We start from the raw sequence: 11,676 nt of genomic DNA on the forward strand, positions 1-11,676 counted from the left end.
TCCTCCCTGCCTGCAAAACAAGAATTTCCCACAGCAAAACCAGTAGGAGACTGAATAGGAATTGCCGTAGAATTGTCCTCAGTAGGCGACGCTGCAGATGCCGCACCCGACACCAGTGCGGCATTGACACAGAAATGGCTATGGGATCCTCATCGAGCAGCGCCGGCGACATCGCTGGCTGAAGAGACACCAAATCTGTGAACCTCGTAGGGCCATTCACCAGTGCCACGTCAAATCCACTACCGGATTAAAGGGGCTCCGCTGCTACTGAGGCCAAAGCCACCAGTGAGGATTCAGCTGGACACTCCCTACCTCCATGCGTGTGACTTGAAAGCGCACTAGAGGGAGGCGGAGGGTTAGTAATCATTGAAGTGAATAAACATATTAATTAATTTGGCCAATACTTGCCCTGACGCCGAGGTATGCAGGGAGGCGTGGCGTCGCCTGAGAGGTCTTTGCATACCTGTGGGTGCGAGACGACGTCCAACTTACGTTTATCACATTGGGTCTTCAGCGCCCTATGAGGATGCGATGTCTCGTCATCCGAGCGACTCCTCAACCTGTATCTCTGCTTAGGGGAAGACGGACGACAGCCCAGTTCATCCGAAAGCCGTGCCGCAAAGATGTCATATGGTGTTCCTTCGGCCGTAGATGCTTACAGGAGCCGCAGTCGATGGAATCATGGTGCTCACAAAGACACCATAAACAGACAGTTTGTGGATACGTAATCGACATCTGTCTCTCGCAAGAGCGGCTGGGCTAAAACCCAGAAGCGCAGAAAAGATGGTACTGGTGTCAGTGCGTTGGCAAGCGAGTTATCTGGACTTTACTGATGTCACATCTGGGGAGGAAGTCACTGTGAAATTGCTCGGTGCCCTCTGCCAGCATGCAAGCTTACTGTGGGGAAAAAAGTTTCCCGATCCAGTCTGGCACCTGGGGAAGATTCTTTTTTAAATGTGTTTAAATTCTTTTCATTATATTAGGCTTAACAATGCATAGCAGTACAGCACAGTTACAGTTCAGTGAAGTTATTCCTCTCTCAATTTCCCTTGTAGCACAACAGTTCTAGATTAAACGAAATACAAAAGAATGGGAAATGGGGTTTACAGCACAATTGAACTTATCCTATATAATGCCTTATTTATTGTGTGGTGACACGCATCGGAGATTCCTTTCCCTAGATCTCCTAAGACAAGAAACTTGTTCTAGCAAACAATTTTTTAGCAATTGATCCAGCACACACGTAAGTATTTTAGAAATCTGTTACACTAAAGAACATTCAACACAAGTCCAAAGTTATTCAATGAGTAGAGTAGCAGAGTCCTTAGGTGTTTTTTTGAAGTTTTAATCTTTATTCATTTATTCAATCCAGTAGCCAACGCGTTTCGTCCTCCACGGACTTCTTCAGGGCTACAAACAATATATATGCACATATACACACAATTAAAATATATGCAAAGAATGTAATACAAAACATCGACTTTCACATCTCAATTACTAGTGACACGTTAAAAACGAACCACAACCTCAATCTTATTGGCGGTTGGTAAGGTTGTTTTATACCAAACCCTGTTGAGTACCAATTACTTAAATAACATCTATTTACACCATATTAACACCTATTTACAAATTTATCAAAAAGCACATATCAGAAACACATCATTATACATTCTGACTCCGCTACTTGCTTGATTTCATAACCTAAATAGTCTAGGAAGTGGTGGGCCTATCAACCTCATAATTCTAGGAGTAGAAGGTTGGTAGATATCATGTGTGAAACATACTAGACAGTAAGGATCGCTAAGGATATAACCGGGTAGGGTCAAGAATCTATATGGGAACAGTTTACCAGCATAAACCTATAAAGTTGACTTCCCAAATGTTGGACAGTTGGAAACACTAGCCAGGTAAGGTCAAGGATCTATATGGAAACAGTTACACCACTTAAACCTTTAAAGTAGGCTTACCAGTTGGAGTGAGCTCTTCTCAATTTTTAATCAGTTGACTTTAATTTCCTCCAGAGTAGGCTCCAGGTTAAAAACAGATTTGTTCTAAAGTAATAGAATCAAAATCTTATTACTATTTCCCATATTGTATGACTATTGATTGTGCGAATATTATTTCTGATTAAACTGCCTACCGTTTATTTTATGAAGAGACATTCCAATTTCATTAGGTTTTGTATAGTGAGGGTTAGATAGCCCAAAAGTAACAATCTGAAAAGATGAAAAAAGAGAGAAAAGCTAAGCGCCTTATCTATAACTTTGTATTGGATAGAATGCTTAAGCTATCCTATGGCATAAAAATCATACATGCCAAAGTTTTACTTAGCATCTAAATATATCTTTATTAAAAAGCAGAAATCCCATGTCCTGATCCTACATTATTTCAAAACTGTTGTTTAACATGTTAATCAGTATATCCCCAGAGGCTCGGTACTCAGCGTCTAATAGTTAATTAACCACTTCCTAGACTATTTAGGTTATGAAATCAAGCAAGTAGCGGAGTCAGAATTTATAATGATGTGTTTCTGATATGTGCTTTTTGATAAATTTGTAAATAGGTGTTAATATGGTGTAAATAGATGTTATTTAAGTAATTGGAACTCAACAGGGTTTGGTATAAAACAACCTTACCAACCGCCAATAAGATTGAGGTTGTGGTTCGTTTTTAACGTGTCACTAGTAATTGAGATGTGAAAGTTGATGTTTTGTATTACATTCTTTGTATATATTTTAATTGTGTGTATATGTGCATATATATTGTTTGTAGCCCTGAAGAAGTCCGTGGAGTACGAAACGCGTTGGCTACTGGATTGAAGAAATAAATAAAGATTAAAACTTCAAAAAAACACCTAAGGACTCTGCTACTCTACTCATTGAATAATTTTGGACTTGTGTTGAATGTTCTTTAGTGTAACAGATTTCAAAAATACTTACGTGTGTGCTGGATCAATTGCTAAAAAACAGTTCTAGATTACACATTCTTAAGTATGGTCTGCTTTGGTTTCACAACGCCATTCTAAGCCTAACCTACCCTACCCTGCCCGACCCCGTCTCCCGTTATTCCCTACATACCTTAAGGTGCTATACCCCGGTATTTTGTCCAGCTCCCTCAAACTTGATCTCATTTATCAGGACATCCCCTCTTCTGATAAATTACCTTCTCTTCAGCGCAGCACCAGTCACGGTCATGCTCCCACTCCCTGATTGTAGGTATCTGTGGTATGCCCCACATTCTAGCTATGTTTTTCTTTCCACACTACACTGGCTAGCATTAACCTTAGTTTGGTGTAACAAGACCATTGCATGGCTTCTGACACGGTTAATATGTGCCACTTATCCTCCTTCTGGACTGTCTGTTCCACCACCTTGGACATCACTTGTACCACCCCCTTCCAGTATCGCTGTATACCGGGACAGCTACATTACGTATGGAGAAAGGTGCCCTCCTACCCACAGTTTCTCATGCATGTCGCAGTCACATTTGCCTATCTGATAAAGTCTCAGCCTGGTTGTGTATGATCGGTTGATTATTTTAAGTTGTATGAGCCTGAAACTGTACCTAATGGCTACCTCCGTTAGGCTCTGTATAACTTCCATCCAGTCCTCCTCTTCTTAGGTCCCCACGTCTTTCTCCCATTGATCCCTTAGAGTTAATAGTGGAGCTGGGGTGTTGTGCATTATTTTCCTATATATTAAATATGTTGCATCATCTGCCATGGGGTCCATTAGGAGTCTCTTCCACTATGTCCTGGGCCTTCCAGACGTCCCCAAGAGAGACTATGCCTAGGAGTGTCCATGCATGAAATCCTTTTAACTCTCGCGCCTCCTTTAGTATGTCACCATACCACAAGGGGGTCCAATCTGTCAATCTGCCGTCACAGCCTAAAAATGTGGTGCCTCTCTGAGTCGGCAATCTTTCCGCAGGTCTTTTACTATATATAACCTCCATATGCCACTCTGTCCCATTGCCCATCGATCTACTCGGTATGTCGGTTCCTCCCTGGCGACAAAGACCAAGTGATTTATCGTGACTAGCTGTGCCGCCCAATAATATTTCCGCTTCTGCAGGTTTGCTATCCCTCCCCCCCCCATCCCCATCATAACAGCCTCGTTGTAGTTTACTAAATGCTATTCGGGTGTGTCCCCCTCTCCCTATCCCACAACAACTACCGCTGTTCTACATCTAACTTTTGAGAGAAACTCACTGGTATTCAACATGGAGTGTTTAATTATACATATAGCAAGCGCGGTAAAGCCATCATCTTAAAGATGGCCGCACAACCCACCAATGAGAGCAGCAATTTTCTCTAGTAAGCCACATAACTCTGTAATCTGTGTAGTTGGGAGTCAGATTCTCGTCCCTAAATTTGTGCTCCATTTTTGTGATTATCATTCCGAAGTATTTGAATCTATCTTTAATAGGGAGTATACTACCCACAGTCGAAAAGTTTGGCACCCCGCTAGCCAATATAAATATTAAGGACCTGCTCAAATTTATTTGGTACCTGAATAGCTACCAAAAAGCCGAAATACGTGTAGGATTCAATGTACCGTCGAGTATGGTCTGGAGGCATACATAATAATATTGTCCGCATGCAATGAAATTCTTTCTTCCAACTCCTCTCCTATCATTATGTCTATAATTATCGGGTTCCTTGTTACCCACGCCCCAAGCAGCTCCAATGCCACAGCAAATAGGAGAGGGGACTTCTTTGCCTCGTGCCCATGTGGAGCCTCACCTGTCTGGAGATTGTGCCATTTACTCATATTCTGGCTTTTGGGTTTGTGTAATGCCATTTAATCCATTCCCTAAATTTGGAGCCATAGCGCTCCAGCACAGCACAGATAGTCCCATTCTTTGCAATCAAAAGCCATTTGGGCGTCCAGTGATAGCAGTACTGCATTTAGGCCTGGTTGTAGCTTTGTTACAATCATTATACCATATAAACGCCTGAGGTTTAGCCTAGTACGTTACCTTGGAATGTAGCTAGATTGGTCTGGATGTATCAGGCCAGTTATTACTTTAATAAGTTTGTTTGCTATTACCTTGGCCAGGACCTTGCTTCTACATTCAGAAGAGATATCGGCCTATAGGAAGAATAGCTCTCCGGGGGTTTATCCTGCTTTGGAATGACCACAACCGTTGCTAATCTTTGGTTTTCCAATAGCCTGCCTCTCGCTAATGCCGCTTCAAGCATATTAGCATGTGTGGGTCAAACACTGTGGCCTTGGTATAGTGCCACAGGTATACCATTTGGTCCTGCTGCATTTCCCGACTGGAGTGCTCCAATGGCCCCACAAATTTCCTCACTTGTAATGCCCCTATCGAGTACCTCTGTCTCGTCTTGTGTTAATGTGGGTAGGTGTATCTCCTCCAGATGCTCTGCACAGTCCTCCATAGTGTGGGCGTGGTTGATGGGTATATCTGTTCATAGTAGGAAGCAAAGGCTACCGCTATGCTCTCTCCTTTTATACAGAGTTCCCCGTTTGTATTCTGAACCTCCACTACCCAGTTCCGTTCTCTGTCTCGTCTTTTCAGCAATGCCAACAGTTTTGTAGCTTTATCGCCAACTTCTTATAACCTCCTCTGTATGGCCTGCTGTATTCCTTGGGCTAATACTACGCCAGGTTTCTCATTTATTTTTGCTTAAACTGTATCTCTTGGCTAATTAATGGGTCTGGGACTGCCTGGTTCGTATTTATGATCTCTAATTGTTTTAGTTCCTGTTGTAGTTCTTCATAACGTGTTTTCCTTTCGTTCTCCCCACCCCTCCCCCGCCAGTGCCTGTGTGAAGCCTCTTATTACTGATTTGTAGGGCTCTCAGAGCGCCTGGGGAAGATTCTTAAGTAAGGAATCTGCAGCTAGATGTCTCTATCAGATTTCAGTAGTAACACATGTGGCTTGTTGAAAGGTAGCTTTGTTTCTTTTAGATTGAGTACCCATTCAGTAATGCCCTTTAACCCCTTCGGTGCTCGTGACGAGACCAGCTCTTCATGAGTCACGGTGGAGCTGTGCTCATGATGAGCTGGTCTCGTCATAACTGCGCCGCTCTGCCCACGCTCGATTAACTACCGCCTATGCGGGCAAATTAATCAGTGGGCGGGGTCGTGACGAGACCAGCTCGTCGCGAGCACAGCTCCACTGTGACTCATGAGGTGCTGGTGGTCTCACGAGCACTGCGGCGCCGCGCTCAACCCCGCACCGTGGGGGAATTACTCCTGCAGCGAAGGGGTTAAAACGGATGCCATTAGAGTAGTCTGGGATTTTCTTTTTTCCTTAAGTTGCCTTAGATCACCCTATTAATTCAGGCCCCAGTGCATGCACGAACTCTTTTCCGAAGAGTTTTGCAATCATGGATTATTGGGGCACAGAATGCATGTGGAACGGGATTGGGAATGACTTGCACATGATATCGGCCTAGTAAATGGTAATTGTGTAATTTACTATTGTGTTGTTGCTCTGCATGTCGTGTACACACATCTTGTGTATACGTGTGTTCATATTGTATATTGCAGCACTATGCTGTCTCTGATGTAGGATCAATTGGAAGGCTACGGTTAGAAATTACTTATAAGTGCTGGAATAATTAGAATTACACCTTTTTTAAAACGGACTCTTGTGCAAGAATTGGCAGGTTTGTGTGGTGTATTCTGCAGTAGCTTTCCTCTTTGGATCAAGTAGACCAAAGTAATTCCTATAGAACTAAATGAAAGTGTTATCGAGGTGCTACAAAAGGACATCGCAAGCATTGCTCATCTTTTATCAGTATCTGAACATTCTTGTCTCTTTTTTTCAGAATGTAGTCCGGACCTTTCAAGCACATGCCTCTCATCTGTCTGCAAGTGAAAAGTCCAACCTTTGAGCTCAGTAGCAATGCCTGATCCGTCCGGAGTATCGACCTCCATGAATCTTAATGAATAAACTGAAGATGACGAATGTAGCAGATGGCCAATGATCACATACGCAGTTATGCCGCGATGCAAACATAGCTATGTAAGGCTTTTGAAAAATCGCATCCTACGAAGAGAAAATAAATATTTTGCCTAAAGGTGGTAATTTGATGCTTAGGTTACCGAATCTTGTAGAATCTGTTTACTCTGGAATTAATACACTGACAACTTTTCATTTCCATTGTAACTGCTTCTCTAATATGACTTACCCTGGCTAGAGGGTAATGGAGTGCAGATTTTGGCCAACATCAATTCTGGGAGCATTTCTCTACTTTACATGTGTATTTAAAATATTTCTTTATTCCAATCTATTGATATTGGCAATCAGATCAGTTTCATAACCTGATTTTCTTCTCTATTCAAATGATGACATCTTATTTTGTTTCACTCTTAGTCTGGTGTGAGGTTTGTTAAATTGAAGGGCTAATTGTGCGTCACAGATTTAGATATTCCCCCAATGCTGCTCCTTCCTGTTTGGGACGTTGCAGTTTAGCCAGTGATGCCATTGGCGTCCTTGGCTTTCAAATAACCGGAGTTAGTGAAACAAATTGACAGTCGTTTGCCATTGGTGAAACTGGTGAGACCCGCCCCTTGTGTATTTAGTCTCTCTGCATATTTCTTAGTCCTACAAAAAGTACCTCAGTGCTCAATCCATGCCTTTCTGAATAAACCTACTCAGCCTTTGTGTCCTATTAAATGTGAAACCCATGTGGTGGTTGATATCTCAACAACTGCACAATTACTAACATTCTGTGTAAAACGTATCATAAACCATTATTTTTTAATGTTACCTATTGTTAATGTAATTAAAATAGTCTTGGCTGGGAAACCAACTCCTGAAGATGTGGAATGAGCAGCTCAAATCTGAGGAACGCCCTATGTGCTTGAAATTAAGAATTGATGCTACAAGTTGCATGTCAATTCTCTGAATTATCATACAATTTCGGAGAGTTTGTTTTCTTCATTAGATAAGGCCTCTTCCAAAATTGCAAAATGCTGAACTGTTTGTCTGCTTGCTTAAAAATGGTTGACTTGCCTACTTGTTAATTTTTGTTTGTATATTCATGCATTACGTTAATATGATTTTTTTTAAGAAGTAGTTAATTGTTGGTGAAATTAAATGCACTAACCCTGAAAAAAAGCTATTTTGCGAGACTCTGGTAGGTGGACATATAGAAGGACGATGCTGAGGCTTTTACGCTCAAAGTTTTTCCTGCTGTTCACTAATTCGTATTCCTAGCACATATGATGCCTCATTCATAGCCATGTCTCCGTCACGGGACAATCTTCATTATTCAGAAACATAATTCTGTTTGTACATGTAGAGCATCATAACTGAAGACTTTCAATATTATAATAAAAAATGTATTTTAAGTGTTGCTTATCCTTTCTTTATTTCAAATCGAAAGGACGATTTAGTGATATCGTACCAACACAGCGCCACTATTCTTGCCTAAGTTTGGCTATTTCCCTTCATGCAACTTGTTTGTTTTTCCTCCTTCCCTGATTTTATTTTGAGACGGTTACTATTTTCCTTCACCCTTGCAGAAATTGTTTTGCTTTTGCGACTGAAAATGGCACTTCTTATAAGGATATATTATTATGATAGGAAAAGACCATGAGTATTCCACAATATTGAGTGTCATCTACGTAGACAGATGCTTTATAGAAGGAGAACCGCACTGCGACACTCACCCACCTACAAACACACACCTACCTACCTCCCACTAATAGGTGTCATTTCTGTTCTAAATGCATTTCAGAATGGAATTGTGTATATGTGAAATCTCTTTTAGGTTTACACCCTGTGCATTATTGTCCTATCTAGTTGTTGGATCTGGAAGTGTACCTAATATTCTTTTATTTTTTATTTTTAATATCTATTGGTCCTCTTTGGGTAGTATCATTACGACATACTAGGACATCGAATGTAAGTCGACAATGTCCTCTAATGTGACTTCTAATTTTCATTGTCAGGACAATAAGTAAACTGACGACATCAAATTTACTGAGTTCAAGGTATGTGTAGGACATCTGTTATATTATAAATTCATACCGGGCACAGCTACTCCCATGAGTGTCCTGGCGCTGAAGGCAAACCGCACCTATAGATAACACCTATGTAGATTGTCGAAAAAGCAGAGTCTAATTTTTACTTTACAACTGGGAGGTCCCATGTTAAGCGCAGCTCCCTAAGGAGCTTGTACCAGTTAACCGACCCGAGTAAGAAAATGATCTGCGGCCCGTTCTACGCCGGCAAATACGTGGGACTTTAGCCAATTGTTCAGAAAAGTAACACAGGCTGCAGACAGGGATGTAGTCATGGAGCCTCTACCTCAGAAAGTTGGCCCCTAGGCCATGTAGAGCTTTATGCACTAAAACCATGACTTTGAATCGTATTCTCTTTTTAGGTCTCTTCTATGCCATCTCGTAGGGATGGTGGGCGAGATTTTTAGTAAGGCTTTCGAAAAGTCTACCCAACTACGGATCGCGTACAGTTCATGTGAGCCAGGTGTGCGCACATCGCCGGCCACAGGAATCCGCTCCCCCCTACCCCTCCCACAATGCAAGACAAGACAAGTACAGCAAAGCGACCGCGGCCGCTCTGATTCCATTTGCCACCAGTCACTTCACGCGCTCTGCAGGTCATAAACAGGACCATTTGCTCGTGAATCGGAATGCTGACATGGTTGCCCAGCCCCCCTCCCAGCGCTGTTTTTCCTCTGCCTGCTACTTTTTAACCTTTTCATTTAGTGCTTATCCTCTTCTATTCTTTTGACCTTCCTTGTTTCTGTGAGGCACGAGTAATGATGTGCACACACACACACACAGACAACAGACACACACAAAACATTCACATGGCTTTTCTTTCACTTTAGCGGCACAGCCGTGATGTGCACACGCGCGCACACAAAGACATCCTTTACACATGCTCATCGATTTATCACTGTGTGCTACTGGACGGCAAGCAGCAGAAACGTTTTGACACGAGACAGAACAGGGTCACAGTCGCTACACTTTTATCGCTGCTATTTACCTCTGTTGTGCAACAATTTTTAAGACCCGGTCTCCCCGCAGCATTTTAATTTGGTTTCCAAAGAGTGGCTTTTGTGAAAGGCAGGGGTGACAACAGAGCTCCCGTACCAGGGGGTCATTGCCAGCTCTCTCTGGTACATTAGGATTATGATATTCTTAGGAGGATGATGGTGCTGAGTGGGCACTGGAGTCGTAGAAATTAAGTTTGTATTTTGTATTTACCTGCATCATGTGTCTTTCATATACCAATACAACTTTAATAAAATAGTGCCTCCGAAGATTTGCTTATTGTTTAATATCATGGCACAACGTTTATTTACAGTGCGATCATCTTAGAAAAGAGAAGTAGGTTAGTGGAATTTCATTTTATGAGTTTTGCAGCATTGCAAGACAATTACTGGTCTCTTTTCATGGATTTGTTTGCTTTTACTCATGAAAAACGGTCAGAGTGTCAGACATTTGGCAGCGGAATGTCACACATACGGCCACAGAAACCACACACAGACCCACAAAAATCATTCAAATGCCTTTGCTTTCTCTGACGAACAATATTCATTAAAAACATTTCACTGTGCTGCATTTTACTATAGCGTGGAAATTCAACCTACGCAGGAAGCTTCCCAGAAGCGCACAAATACTGTGTAATTGTCCTGCAGCTCCCTGCTGGCTGCTGCATATTCCAGGCACAATGTGAGCAGCACTTTCTAGAGCCGGGCTCCTGTCTTTATTGTCCCCGCTTGGAATATGGAGCTACACTTCATTATAGCAGACCTGATCAAAATTGATTCGAGTCAGCCATTACTCTTGACTGTGTAAACTTTCTGCAGCTATTTTTTCCCCTTGCGTTGGACTACATTGTTTTGCCACCCGAGGAACACATTACATTCTCAGATTGACTATCATTTTCTTTCTTTCTTCCCCTTGCCCTGCCGAACGCCCCACACTCCAGCAGCGGCTCCGGTCCTGACCGGTTCCGTGATGGCGGCAGGGCTTGAACCCACCCGACCCTCAAGTGCACCCACCGGCATTAAGTGATGCCTACCTGCATGCCTCATCTCTGCTGTGCTGTGTCGGCTTTCCGACTCTTGGAGTTCAAAAATTCTGTGTCATTTTTCAAGTATCAGAGCACCATTATATTTTTTGTTTTTAATAAGCAGCACGGTACATACACCATGCTGCGCTGCTTACTAAAACCATAAAGTATTGAAAAAATAAAGTTTTACGAGCCTCGCCTTTCTTTTACACAGCGCCGCTCACCAAACTCCTTTTGGGGTCTCTGCATGCATTAATAAGCAGCGTGGCACAGGCAACATGCTGCACATCGCACACCACCATTTGTCTGAGCCTCAGCATCAGACTTCAAAGGAATCCGCTAACAAGCCGCTCCCCCGCCCCCCAATGCCGCTCCCCCGCCCTCCACCACGCAATGCAGAGAGCTTGTTTTCAGTAATTGAAAAGAACACTTTTCGTAGCCACAGTAGGGATAGACGTGGTACAGACCAGCATATCGGGTCCTGGGATGAAGAAAGACATGGCATGAGAGCCACTGTTTTATGTCTCTTTTAAAAACATCGACATCTCCACTAGAAGTAGTTTATGCAACGGACAGGGTTCTTATCGTAGGGATAAATTGCGCTCTGCAATATTTTCTGAAAATGCCTGTAAGGCGCGGTCAATTATAATA

At 42.5% G+C, this 11,676-nt stretch overlaps 1 protein-coding gene across 1 annotated transcript in view; it reads left to right on the forward strand.

The window, feature by feature from the left end:
• Positions 1 to 8,330, forward strand: part of LOC147729276 (catalase) — a 316,196-nt gene extending 307,866 nt beyond the window's left edge. Inside the window, exon 13 of the mRNA XM_086959591.1 lies at positions 6,803 to 8,330. Within this exon, the coding sequence (XP_086815717.1) occupies positions 6,803 to 6,868 (66 nt within the window). The 3' untranslated portion in view covers positions 6,869 to 8,330. The remainder of the gene's footprint in view (positions 1 to 6,802) is intronic.
• Positions 8,331 to 11,676: the final 3,346 nt, after the last annotated feature.

Source organism: Lissotriton vulgaris, chromosome 2_2, assembly GCF_964263255.1.
Source record: "Lissotriton vulgaris chromosome 2_2, aLisVul1.2, whole genome shotgun sequence".
Classification (NCBI taxonomy): Eukaryota; Metazoa; Chordata; class Amphibia; order Caudata; family Salamandridae; genus Lissotriton; species Lissotriton vulgaris.